General features: G+C 39.5%; 1 protein-coding gene across 1 annotated transcript in view; it reads left to right on the forward strand.

The window, feature by feature from the left end:
- PIK3R1 (phosphoinositide-3-kinase regulatory subunit 1) overlaps positions 1-14,069 on the forward strand; it is a 62,671-nt gene that overhangs the window by 886 nt on the left and 47,716 nt on the right. Inside the window, exon 2 of the mRNA XM_065860208.2 lies at positions 3,946-4,700. Coding sequence (XP_065716280.1) covers positions 4,367-4,700 — 334 coding nt within the window. The 5' untranslated portion in view covers positions 3,946-4,366. The remainder of the gene's footprint in view (positions 1-3,945; positions 4,701-14,069) is intronic.

Here is a 14,069-nt window from a genome sequence, read left to right on the forward strand (position 1 = left end):
CGGTCTATATTGCCTTCCCAGGTTTTTTTAGTTAGTTTATTGCTTTTTTCTGAAGCCGTCCTTATGCTCCCCTCCTTCTTCCGTAGCTTTGCAGCCTGTGTAAAGTCTCGGAGATGTTTCGGAATAGGACGTGCTTTATGGTGTCTGCAGTGAAGTTAATGTATTTCTTCTGTGTGGTATTTGAACTGTTTCGGCGGTAGCATCTCCACAGGGTCAAAATTACTTTCTCAAAGACTGGAAGTGGTATAAAGGTGTTATAATATACATCTCCTTCACAATATATCATGGACCTCGCTTTCTTGCAGAAAATAATTATCTGATGTGTTACTTGGTCATCTCTGTTTGGAGAGTGACAGCACCGTATGTCAGAGGTAACTGTGGCTTGAGTTACAGGTGTATAGACACCTGGTGGGGAGAAGAGTCCGTCTTCAAGCACATTCCCCGCTTACACTTTGATTTGTGTTATTTCAGTGCCTCCCTAAGTATGTTAGCCTGCTCTTCTGTTGATGAAGCTCATAATTGCAGTGGAAGGGAAGTTCATGTTAGGCAGTGTTTCCCTAGAGATTTTGGGATGAGGGAGATGGCTGTATGAGGAGACACATTTTTTTTAATGTGTTAATATAAAGATGAAGAAGATCTTTGCTTACCTTGTGTAGGGGTGCTGTATCAGTAACACATACGCACCCCTCTTGGTGGGCTGGTAGTAGCATGGATTCTCAGAGCTGAAGTTTTTATACTCAGTCACCAAAGGAATGCTAGCTAGTGTGGGAGGAAATGCTTGGGTACCAGTGGAGTGGGAACCAGACATCATTTTTAATAAGGGGAGCACGGGGGAGTGGAGGGGAAGCTTTCATGTCCCCTTCCTTTTCCACTTAAATTTACAAGAATCTCTTGTATCTTTCTGTTGAATTTTAAATTTTATAACTGTTGAAATGCCCAACATAAACCATTCTGCTGAGACACCAGAATTCTGCCTCAACTCAGGAATCTTTCATTGGGATCAAGCTCTTAGACAGTAAATAAAAAACAAATGAGTGTTTGATTCTCTTACAATTCTTCTTACTCCTTTTCCATTCCACCAGCCAAATGGAAATCCAGTAATACATCATCTCAAATATAACAATGCTTCTTGCCTAAAGTGTTTGGTTTGGTTTTTTCTCCTCTACTTAAGATAGTCTTAAAATAAATAGCTACAAGACCAAGTAGTGTAAGTCAGTTTGAGTCAAAATGTCTGAGTGTACAGACCATTTAACTTCACTAGGAATAAAGGGGATTTGTTTATACGGGATCTTAACAGAGTTGTAAGTAAAGAAAGGTCGAAGCAGGCTCTTTGGAGATGTTGCAGTGTTACTGGGCTAGTGTGGAGAATCGGTCATTGTGCCAGTGTTAGGGCTGTCTGGAAGGTTCTTGGAGTCTAAGTCTTCCTCTGTCCCCAGACCTGACAGATAGTGAGAACAGAAAAAGGCGTAAATCCAAGAAATGCAGCATGGCTCACTCATGGAAGTGTCTCCAGGTGCACAGACAATAGATCAGTGGGGAGGCAGGGTGCTGGGGATCCTGTACCAAGGGCAATGCTGAGGAGTGAGTATGAACAAATATCGTGGCTCTGAGCCCCAGGGAAACTGGATTTGGGGAATCTCTCCTACCATAACTGCGTTGAGTTGTTTTAACATTCAAGTGCATCAGATGTTTTGGCCTATCTGATTAAGGTTTAGAGTTTTTAAAATATGCTTTAAAAACTGTCATGAGCAGTTTTTATGCTATTATGACATTTCCAGTTCTGTATTGTCAGACCAAGCATAAGAGACACAAGTACTCATTTTAAATATCTGACCATAAAGTTGCTATGATACATTTGATAATAAAAGATCAGAGGAGTAGGTCAAGTCAGTTAAATTATGCAGTGTTTATAAGACTGACTTCGTTGACTGCCAAAATGCCCGTAAGCAATAGGAGTGAAGTGAGTAGCTGTAGCAGAGCACTTGTTTCTTAAAAAGAAAATAAGTATTTCGGAATAGTTAATACAGTTGACGTGGTAATTTTCTAGCAGGTTTTGCTGTGTGTAGTTGGTTTTGACTGGAAGCATTTAGATTGTCTCCAACACTTAGATGTAAGGTGTGTAAGTGCGTTTTGTTCCCTTGCTATCTGACATGGGAGGAACTCATGCTTTTGAAAAGGCTTCTGTACAATTTAATTGATACATGTGCTTTAGATTTTTGTGGTGTCTTTTTTTCCCTCTCATCCTTGTCTGTATGCTTTCCTCTGGTAGAAGCAGCAAAATGAAATATCAGTGAAACTCTCTCAACATTATTTGCAAAGTCTATGATGTTTGGTAATGTGAGCTAAGCAGCATAGGTTGGTTTTTAAGAAGCGGTTGCAGAAATTTCTCGTTAAAAATTTGGTGGGAGCTGGATGCCTAATCCATGTGGATAGATTTGCAGGTTATTAAAACAAATACTTGTGCATAGACTTTTTGAAATAAGAAGTGTAATTCGGGCTCCGGTAATTCTTTCCTACAGCAAAAACTCATTGCAAGGCATGATAAGGAAGTTCTTAGAAAACTTAACAAGATTTTCTTCTGTGTTCTGTTGCAATAGGTGTTGTGCAGTAGGCTGCAGGGAATTATATTTAGATCTGATATACTGAAAAGGAGCAACACAGAAATGAGGGATCAGGGTCATTCACTGGCAAAGGAAGCCCGTATACATTCTTATAAACTTTGTAGCTTGTCAGTCATTTTCCAGGGACTTGATTGAGATATTAGAGAATATGGTGTGGAAAAGAGCTGACAGAGGTTCTGTGTTCTGACCCTGTCTATTGATGCCTCTTTATGATGCAAAAGGCAGTGTTTCTCAAGAAAATCAGCTTTCTGTACTCTGAAGTAAGTAGTACGCAGTCAATGTCTTACCTGGTGGTATTACATAGCCCCTCAGGTCTTTTATTCAACTGTAATTTAGAAGCGTCAATGACACTGGGAGTAGTTGGCCCTTTCTGGTTCTCAGTGTAGAATTTCAAATTATGATTGGGCTTGTCTTTTTAAGTAGATGAAAATGACTTACAGTTGAAATAATGTTTAGAAAACCTTAACAGTTCTGTATGTCTTTAAGCTACTGTTTTCTAAATGGATTTTTTTTTTTTTTAAATGGTTGGGCAACCTTGAGTCAGATGTTCAGGCCTGTAGTATTCTCTGGCCTTTAGCGTAACTTAAGCATACACCCTGATACTTTCCTCCTGCTAGTGCTGCTTAGGTGGTCTAGGTGTGCCTGTTTCAGTTGCTGATTGTTTTTCTACTATTATACCATAAACACATTAAAAAAAAATCTGCTGGAAGATGGGGAAGCAGGGAAGCCCCTTGCTTTATAAGAAAACAGAACTATGGTACTCACCAAGTAATGGCATTTTGTATTTTTTTATTCTCCTGCATATTACAAAAAGACCCCTCCCTGTAATAGGTTTTTGGAATATATGCTTTGAGCTGGGTATTATTGCCACTCCTCACCCTCTGCATGAACAGCATGAGATTGAACGCCCCAGTGGTGAGCTTCAGCGCTAATTAGCATGAGCTCCTCCTCTGTCCTGGCAGACCACTGGGGAAGGGTTGTGGCTGTGCATCTTCAGGGACCTAACATGTAAAAACCTTGCTGCTGGGTTAGATATTGCACTGCAGGGATAGCTCCGGGGCTTAACCCTCTCAGAGACTTCTGTAGCCATAAGCCACAGAGAAAGGAACATGCCTCGTACTGCAGGGCAGATTTGGTTCAAGTAATTAGACATATATCCTTTATAAAAAACCAAGCATTTGCTGACAGATTTTATGTAAGGTCCTCTTAGTGTTATTTAGGGCTCATTTGCGTTGCAGAAAGCTTAAGTGCTAAGTGGAAGCCCAAGTTCACAACTCTTAAGAGAATTTGAAACTATTTCACCAGTCTTCTCTTCTCTTTCTAGGAAGAGCATGCATGCAGAGTTCAGTGGCAGAATATTTAAGGTACGTGGGCGATCTGTGGCAAGTACATCTGAAGAAGGTGTGAGCAGCTACAAGAATCAGATGAACCTGAGGATTGAGACTCAGAAGTGCCAGCAAGGCCAGAAAAGGAACTAATTGGGAGAATATTGCTAGACATAGAAGAAACGGAACACATACTTCTGCAACAATCAGAATAAATACATCAGTAAAACATCGACAGTGAAATGACAGATCCTGGTGCTTTTTGATTCTCTGTTGGATTTTATTACTTAGGCATTGCTATTGACATTTTTATTATCCCATTTAATACATTTTGAATCTCTTTGTACATAGAAGTATAACTGGGCAATTGCATTTTGATACTGTTTAATAACACTTTTGAATGTTAAACCGTTTGCCAAGATGAGTGCCGAAGGATATCAGTACAGAGCTTTATATGACTACAAGAAAGAGCGAGAAGAAGACATTGACTTGCACTTAGGGGATATCTTAACTGTGAATAAAGGTACCTTGCTAGCACTTGGATTCAGTGAAGGGGAAGAAGCAAAGCCTGATGAAATTGGTTGGTTAAATGGCTTTAATGAAACCACAGGGGAGAGGGGGGATTTCCCAGGAACTTATGTAGAGTACATTGGAAGAAAAAAAATATCTCCCCCAACTCCGAAGCCTCGTCCTCCTCGACCCCTTCCTGTAGCACCAAGTCCTGCAAAAGCTGAAGCAGAAAGTGAGCAACAAGGTCAGTACTGTTATCGGAATGTGTGTGTGTCCCATATTTTTCAGGTATTTTTGTGTCACAGACTTGTCTGACTGTACATTTATGCATATTGCACCTGCTGGTCAGCTTTTTTAGTGCATGGCTTGTTTCAAGTCAATTAAAAATTGTTTCTGCTTCATAATATTTAGCTCACACACTTTGTAATTCATGTGCTTTGTCTCAGGCACCACGGAGACCAATAACTTGCTGTGAGGGACATCTCACAGGTTGGAAAGTATGCTTGTAATTCACAACTGTAAAGACTTAAATGGAGAACGAGCAGGGTAGCATTTATTTTTGGTTTCTAAGAAGCTGGTGGAAGTGTTTCCCTCTGCAGTTCATCAAACTCGCTATTGAGAAACTTCTTGGTGAATATGACAGTACAAATTTCAAGTAGACAGTGTGTTCCTATCATAAATTTCTTGCTAACAGCAAAAAATAAGTACTTTTTCTTGGAGGTTTACCTGTGGCGTTAAAGATAAGAGCAGCTATTTAAAAATGAACAATTGAATTACGAAAAATTAAGATTTAGCCTTTGTTTTGGGCATAGGGCATGAAGTAGAAAAATAGCATTTATGTAAACAAAGGAAAATATTTCCTTTGTCTAAACAGAAGTTGCTTTCTAACCTACATTTGCAACAGTATGTTGGGCAGAAGTCAGAATTTGATCAGAACTCTTCCGTTTTAAAGAGGAAAGAGTTCTCTTTTTTAATTAGAAAAACTTTAGACTAAAAAAACGACCAACCTTCCTACAAGTGATTTGTCTCTTTTACCTGCTGACATTCAGATATTTGGGTTTGACATATTAAGAAGCCAAGTCCATCTTAGGATAGATTTTACATTGTTCTTTCACTTCTCAAAAGCCTAGAATGGCTTACACTGCTTCAACATCTAGTACTTCTTAGGAAGTAGGAAATACAAGTTGTAGTATATGATCCTTATTCTCACAGCGAAACGATAGTTGTGAATAATATCATCACCCTCTGCCTCCATAGAAATGTTGCAGCATCACTTACAAAGTTGTGGTATCAGTTGATTAGTGTGTCTATTATGAGTTTATATACAGCTGTGCTGATAATCAACAAAGGTAAGAATGGAAATCTAGGAAATTGTATGTGGTAACCAAGTGGAAACCTGGCAGAAGCATTTCTAGGTTGGTGGGGACTTAATAAAGAGTAAAATCTGAACTGTTTTATATAACAATATCACTGAATACTCAAGAACTGCTTGCAAGTGTATAATGCCTAGGTGTACATCGTTGTTAGAATGAAGGTGAGGGCAGATGGGGATGTGGCATTTTAAGTTATGCGTCACTGTTTCTGAAGTCCTCAAACTCTCAACCTCATTAGAGTCTCATGGTTTCTCGTTAGATTAACTCTGAAAACGAGGATTTTGAAAGAAAACACTATTACTTCTTTGGTCATTACTTGTATTGGGTATTAATATGTGCTGGTCAGGTAACATCGACTTTTTTCTTAACCCACTCATGGAGATGGTTGTCTCCGTCATGTGTAACTGCAGAATAAACATGACCCTTTGGGTAGACACCTCAACACTGACAGGTTATTTTGAAAGGCAGAGGGTGGAAAGAAATCTCATTCTTTGTGTGGATACTGTGGTGAAGAGAACAGCATCCCAGGCTTTAATGCATTTATTGCTTGAAACTTGAAGCAATGCTTTGTAGTTTGCTTGGTCTCTGTGCTTGTGTGTGCTTGATGCTTGAGTTCACAGCTCCACGCTGTGAGCTGGCCACAGCGCTGTGCTGGCAAGTCCTGGTGTTAATCTCGCAGTTTCCAGGCCAGCCCCAGGACTCTGTCTGTAACAGACATTTATGGGAGTTTCAGCTGCTGAGGCTTACTCTGGGAAATTCTGCTGCAGATTTGGGGGTCTGCTTAAATGTAGGTTTTTCTGCTTCCTTGGGAGGAGACAATGCCCCAGGCCTTAGTGATGAGGTCTCCTAAACTGACATTTATTGCCTCTAGACAGAGTACTATTTACATACAATGTGTTTATTTTTAATAGCTTGGGACTGTATGGTTTTGAAAGAAGAGATTGTGCTGTTTTACTAGGAGTTTTAATCTCAAAGTCTGCACACATGATCCTGCCATGCTCTAAAATGTTTAAGAATCAGCTTGTGGTCCAGCCTTGTATTTTTCTAATTAAAAACCCAGAATGTTAAGTTCCCGTACCTCCTTTTGGATTAAAGATTTTAAGCTTTATGTAAAAGGCTCGGCACCTTCGGGAGTGCCCTAGGGTCAGGGATTAGACCCCCTGTACAGAATTGTGGGAAACACTGAAATTTAACCTCCAAATAGGTCAAGAGTTAATGTTTAATTACTTTAAAAATAATATATGTTTACTTAAACTTGGAAAAATAATAAGAAACCATCTCTTTCCAGATCTTTTTACTGTAAAGAACCAAGGGAGAGAGCTCTTCAAGTCTTAGGAACAAATTTGGGAAATATTGTACCAAAAGAAACAGAAATGAAGGTGAATTTTTTAAGGGAGCAGCATGATACAAAAATGATATCTATGGTGAAACTAGAAGTGCAGGCTGAAATACAGTTCAGATAAAGAGTAATGTAGTAATACACAGTTGACTTTCAGATGTCTTCATCATCTTTGTGTATAAGATTTGGTGTAGGGATAGCACAGTTAATATTGTCCAGCAGCCAATATAATGGGCAGTGAGCCAGAAGATTCTTCCCAGGATGATACTTCTCTCTACGTCCCTAGAGTGGGTTTCAAATAAATTAATGTGTAGTTTGAAACTTGCTTGACCAAATACAGTCAAGTTTACATTTTCAGTACTTCATTATTTGAAACTGCTGTGGATCAAAATGACAAATTAATAGGGAACTGGAAGCAGACTCTTAAATGTACCTCAGTTATTTGTAATCTGTGAAGAGTCAATTCTGTATGTACCTCTGTTGTGTGTATGTTGAATGAGAATATCAGAATCTTAATTGGAGCTTTTAAAGAATACATATACTCATATGAGTTCTTTTAATTTTACCACATATGTAGATTTTTTTAAAAACTATTTTTAAGCATTTTAATACATATTTATTCTGAATATGGGGGTTTTTTTCCCCTCTGGCTTTGTTAAGCTTGATCACTTCCTTATCAACATACAGATTGTTTTTTATTAGATCAAATTTGCAGTATTTAGGCCCAATGTATTCATAATGCAGTAGTATTCATACACAAATTAATCAAAGACATCTTAACTGTTGCCATTTAATGATGGGCTACAATAAACCATGGCAGATGCTCTCTGTTAACCCCCTTCCCCTTCCCTCCCTCCCAACTAAGGAAAGGGAATAGGATGAAAAGAGAGACAGATTTTCAAGTTGGAAAAAAACTTAAAGATGCTTTACTAATGCTACTAATAAGATAGAGAAAATAATACAAAACATACAAAACCAATATTGAATTTTCCCAGCACAGCTCAGTGTCAGAACCTGCTGCTCCAGCAGCTGCAGGGCAGGCACCTGGAAGTCCTGGGCTCGACTCTGCAGCAAACCGGAGCTAGATTCAGGGATGCAGGGTCTGGAACCCGGCCTTGAATCTCAGGGATGACAGGCGGGGTCCTCTTCAGATGCTGGCCGTGGTCGAAGAGAGCGAGACCCTCGTGATCTCCCACTTTTATAGGGTTTATGATGTGGATGGGATGGAATACTTAGTTGATCAATTTTAGTCACGTGTTCTGTTTGCCCCTCCTTGCAAATACGCCCCCTCACTTATAAGACGTGCATTTTTATCAATATTTTGCATACCATTGCTATGTTAACAGATGCTGTCTACAAGAACAAGCAGCCAAATTCAGAAAAGTATGGTTACTTAGAAGAACTTAGCTGAAACGAAAATTCAATAAGAGAGAAATTGGTCTTGTTTTTAACAAAACCAGGACATGAACAAACTTCGCAGTCAGTGAGGCTCATAACACAGGCAGAGTTGCTCATCAGGCCAGTGTCTTTGCAATCAGTCTTACTTATAAATAGGGAGCTCTTTAAAAATTAAAAACCAATGTGAAGAAAAATAAAGCTGCTGGTTATCTCAAATTCTATTAAAACATGCATTTATTTATTACAACACTTAGGTCTAATCTTTCCCAGGTTTTTATTTTATGCAAGGTTTTTCTTTTATCCGTAATCCATTTAAATCTCTGGAACCATTGGTCAAGACCAGAACAGGGGCTCCTTGACTGGAGTTACAGGACTGTTGCCTGTCTTCTCCTTACATTTGTTGGTAAAGAAGTAGATTTAGTTTGAGTTTGTGGGGATTTTTTTTTTTAGTTGCATCTGAAAATATATGAACATAAAGGGACACAGGAGCCCCAGAAAGTCCCTACAGCTTTCAGTTCCAGGCCTGGTGCAGGTCAGAGCTATGACAAGGCAGATTTAGTTCCTGTTGCTGGTGTGAGGCTCTCGCTGGCACAACCTGCCTTTCCCCCAGGTTTCTTCTCCCACTGTCTGGTGGGACTGGCTACTTGTGGGGGAATCAAGGCACTTGCAACAGTGGAGACCCAGCATAGGGTCATTTTTATGTGCTCCACCATCTGAAGTTTATGTGAAACAGTAAAGATTTGATTTTTTTTTTTTCAAGAAATAATTTCTTTTTTAAATTGGAGCTGCATAGGGCTGGTTCTTCCCACTTAGCCTCATCTCACCAAACTCTGAAAATGAAAAGCGCATAGGCTGTACTGAGGCCAGCTGAGTTTTGAGAACTTTGATTCAGCTCATCTGATACAGCTGTATATGTTTTGAGTTGGTTCATACATGTATTGTTTCTCTACCTGGTTTGTGGAGGCTGATCTTCATCAGACTTTGGAGCATACAGCTTTGATTGTTTGACAGATATTATTTCACATTTGTCTTGGAATGCTGAATTCCTGCTTTGAAATGAACATCAGATTGCAGAAGGGCAAACCAGAACTTTATATTAATGTTTATCTGTTTTGATGTTTTAGAGCTTCCTGCAACTTCCTGCATGCTGACACTTCATACCATTTCAGCTGGTTTAGAGCCTAAAAATAATCTGAAGCTCTTCCTTCTTGTGATGAAACTATAAAATAGATTTTTTTTTCTTTTCTTTACACTTTACTCTAAGAACTGATACAGATGAGCAAATTAAAGATAATGACAGAAAATATTTGGAAACTCCTTTTGGAGAGCAGGTTATGCAATGTCTGACGAAGACCCAAACTGACAGAGAGCATAAAACCATTTGTGCATGCTTAAACTGAATATGCTGTAGGATTTGTTTCTTAATTTTGCTATAAAGCCAGTAGAATGATTGTGGTTTTGAAAATTATTTACATTTGTAGACTAGGGGACATAACAGTGAGTGGAATGCAGTGAGCCCGGAGCCTCCATTGGGAAGAAAACGGTCATCATCTCTCCTGATTTAGGCAAATGGAAAAAGGAAACTGTGGGGCGAAGTGATGAGTCACTATCTCATTTGTTAAATGTACTTGGTGTTGAAACCAGAGCCGTTGGATTCATTCTAAAAAACCTAGTTTGAGTGTAAGTTCTTGTCCTGCTGCAGTTGTCAGAACTGCCCTGCAGTCATGAACTTCAAAAGTTGGTTGCTTTTGACTTGCACTGAGAAGTGGGGCAAGTTCCTGCCAGAGAACCTCACCAGCTACTTCTGGTCACATTTCTTGGTGTACAAGGCATATTTCTAGCTGCCACATAAATGCATGCATCTGAAAACAAAGTTTTTGCCACCTGCTTTATCGCTAATGAAAACAAAGATTTTGCAAGCTCCTTTGAAGTTGGGCAGAACACTGTTTTCACAGTGATAAAATCGGGATGACAGTAACTAAAAAAAGTCTTTGTAAGGACCACGGAGCGTGCGGGGACGTGCTTGGAAGTACGAGTACAAATTGTGCAGTAGCTGTGGAGCTGGGCAAGTTCACAGTTGGCGCATGGCCCCATCTGCTGGTAGAGGAGGAAGCACTATAGCTTCAAAACCAGCATCTTCCATGTTGTTTTAATCATCAGGGGATAAGAGTAGAAGTGAGAGAGGGCTTTGAAAAGAATATTTTTATTGAGCAATTGATATTTCTGGGAAAAAAACATTACTTGTGGTACACAGAACCCTCTTTTGATCCTCCAAGGTGACCTCAGACCTGAAAGGATGAAATGAATCTTTTTTTTTCCCCCCAGTTATATCAGTTAATTTTAAAAAATACTGCATTTTGTTACACATTTTGCTTTAAGAAACTGAAAGAATAAGACACTTCTGTTTTGACGCTATAAGAATTATTTGGTTTGTATCACACCAATAATATGCCTTTCTGTATTTACAACAGGGACATTATGTTGAGTGACTTTTCTTACGTTTCTTTAGCCTTCTGTAGTACTGATTCAGTCTGTTAATACGTTCTGCTGACATGAATGCTCCTGGGGCAGATTTAAAATGAGGCAAAGGTGAAGTAGTCTGCTTCTCTCCCTTGGAATCAACTTGATCTGTTCCTGTAGCTGTGATCCAGGAACATTAAAAAAAAAAAAAAAAAAAAACCAAAACCAAAACAAAAACAAAAAACCACAAAACAAAACGAAACAAAAAACAAACAAACAAACAAAAACAAAAAAAACCCACAAAACAAAATGAAGCACTGGTTAGCAAATAGTTCTTACTTAGGCTTGTATATGGTAACATCAGTTTGAGTTTCAGCAACACATGGTGCTAAGTATTTACCAAGAATGGATCATTCTGCACCCTGAGCAAATAACCATGCCCACTGAAATAGTTGTGCGATGCCATATACGCATCCAGATTTTCTTGTGTGAAATAACACAGGTGTTGTAACTGCAGCTGGCTGTGCACTCTTTCACATCTGCGTCTTACTTCAAAGCTGCTTTCCGTGATGAACATCCATGAAATCAATCTGAAGGGTAGAATACAAAGAACTGCTTTATTTTCATAGCTAAGAACGGCAAGGGGAATTACAGGATTTTAAAGAAATATTTATTTTAACTGGAGAAGGATTTTCAGTCCTGAGAATATTTTGGTGAGAATTTAGGTAGTTATGAGAATGTAAAGAGAATTTTTGGCTTAAAAAAAAAAGTATTAACTGTGGTTAATACTTGCTAATGTCCATTCATGCTTTCAGCAAAATATATGTTTAAAATACAACCCTATTTTGTGGTTTTACTAGCACAATTTATTTTTTTTTCTTCTTCTGTTATTTGCTTTTTTACACTTTGTTATAGAAATGCCTGCATCCCTGAGCATTGCTTGAAGTCTTTTTGTGTGGTGTTAGCAGGTGTAGCTTTTTGTACTAACTTGGCTGCTCTTTGTCTACAAGAGTAGTGTTCAAACTCTTATTTTCTTTCACATATTGATCCACTTTTTACATGGAGGATGGCGTTTAAAAATAATATTTAAGCTGACAGCTTTTCAGGTAATAAGGATCTATAATGAAAATCTTCAGGGCAGAGTTTCAAAACCACACTACTACCCTCAGTTAGGGAAAGATGTATGTGGTTGCTAGACTCTAAAAATATCTTTTAAGACTATCTTGTACTTAAAAACTGTTATGTAAGCTATGCCATGAATGATGAAAAAGTTCATCTTTAACAGTTCAGTTAGCTGTCAGACAATTTGCTTGTATAATCCACTGGATCTGTTTGTATCTGCTTGGCATCATTTGCTGTGTTAGAGCCTTTCCCAGAGGTTAATGTCTGAGATACTTCTTGCGCTGGACATTCACAATCTCCAGTGAAGAAATTGAGATCTACCCTTGGCAGGTCTGAACGTGCCATTCTCCATCCGTGCTGGCAGATGCCTGGTGGTTCCAGCGTGGGAAGATGCTGCTGCACTCAGCAGACCTGCCGCAGGAAGGGCAGTTACTCCTGGTCAACTCAGCTTCCAAAAGCTCTTGAACAGCTATTTTATTTTTCAGTAAATAGGCAAGGTGTAAACAGCGCTGATTTTTTCTTTTTCTTTTTCCTCTGTGGTTTCTTTGCCTTTTTTTTAATTGAATTTCTATATGTTAGAAAACTAGACAAAGTTAACTCTGCTTTCCTTTAAAATTTTGATGCTTCCCCCTAATTAACTTGCACACTAAAAAATATAAAGATACTGGCCAAAAGCCAAACTATTCTCTTAAGCGGATCTGAGTGATGTAACTCAAGGGGTGTCTTCCTTGCTCTTTGTTCCCCGTGGAATCGGCTTTGTTGGATGCAGCATGACTGAGCAGTCCTGGGCCGTAGCCTCCTGCTCACCAGCTGGAAAAGAAGAAAGGGAGAGTAGTGCAACCCGAGATCTGTAGTCTGAGTAGGGAATGCTCTTTGCAGGAGGCATGGCTGCACCAGTTTTGTATGTCTTGTTTAGGCATATGGCAGTGTAACATATTTGTTGGGGTTGGGAGAGAAAACTTCAGTGCTGTCACCAACTTCTTCCTAGATCTGCCCATTGGTAGGTGGCAGACAAACATGGAGGATTATTCTTGGCAAAGAAACTTCTCAATGGTATCAGACACTGCAGACCCATGTTTCAAAGCATGTTACAGCATCTCCAGCAGCCTGTGTCAAAAGGAAGGTTTTTGGTTTGGGACGTTGCCTTTTAATTTCCAAGACCTCTTCCTAAGCTTTTGTTGGTTGGAGATAGACCAAAGCACTTAAATTAGGGAATTAATGAAAGAAACCACTAATTATGCACAGTGGTAGATAAGGCTGCACAACTGTGTCTGGTTTTGTTATCTTTCTATCCAGGAACATTCCAGAAATAAGAAGTTAAGAGGAAAGATTTGCAGTCTTTTTCCTGTTTGCACGTGGTATTCAGCCCTGTGACCACACTTTCCAGTCCTCTACTGCTAATTTGCGACTTTTTTACGTGCTGAACTTGGATGGAGATGAGAAAACGCCTGCTGTGTTTGTGAACTTAACTTTTAATTGTCTCCTCACCAAGACACAGCTGCTTGGCACAGGTGAGGACCGACAGAGGCCACAGCACAGCCTTCCATCATTTCCCTCTTCCCTCCGAGTTGACTGGTGCACGCTTGAGGGGCCTCTGCCCTGCTGGGGTCTGCAAAGAGATGTGAGGCTCTGGGGAACTGTGTTGTGAAGTGAGGTGTGATCCACTCCCATGGTCTTCCCACCTCTGCTGATGTGTGAGTCTTCTCTGAGGAGTTGGCACCCTTTGAGAGCTCCTCTAGAACAGGACCATCTTGGCTGACCAGGCTTTGTGCCTCTTACTGTTGTACAGTCTTTCATTCTTCCCTTGATATTTATTGCAGTGTTTGCAAAGTAGCAATTTCCTTGAGAAAAAGATCAGAAAATCCCATCCTTTGACGTTTTGAAGCAAGTTATAGTGGGGACTTTGGAGTTTAATCTGTAC

Source organism: Patagioenas fasciata, chromosome Z (genome assembly GCF_037038585.1).
Source record: "Patagioenas fasciata isolate bPatFas1 chromosome Z, bPatFas1.hap1, whole genome shotgun sequence".
Classification (NCBI taxonomy): Eukaryota; Metazoa; Chordata; class Aves; order Columbiformes; family Columbidae; genus Patagioenas; species Patagioenas fasciata.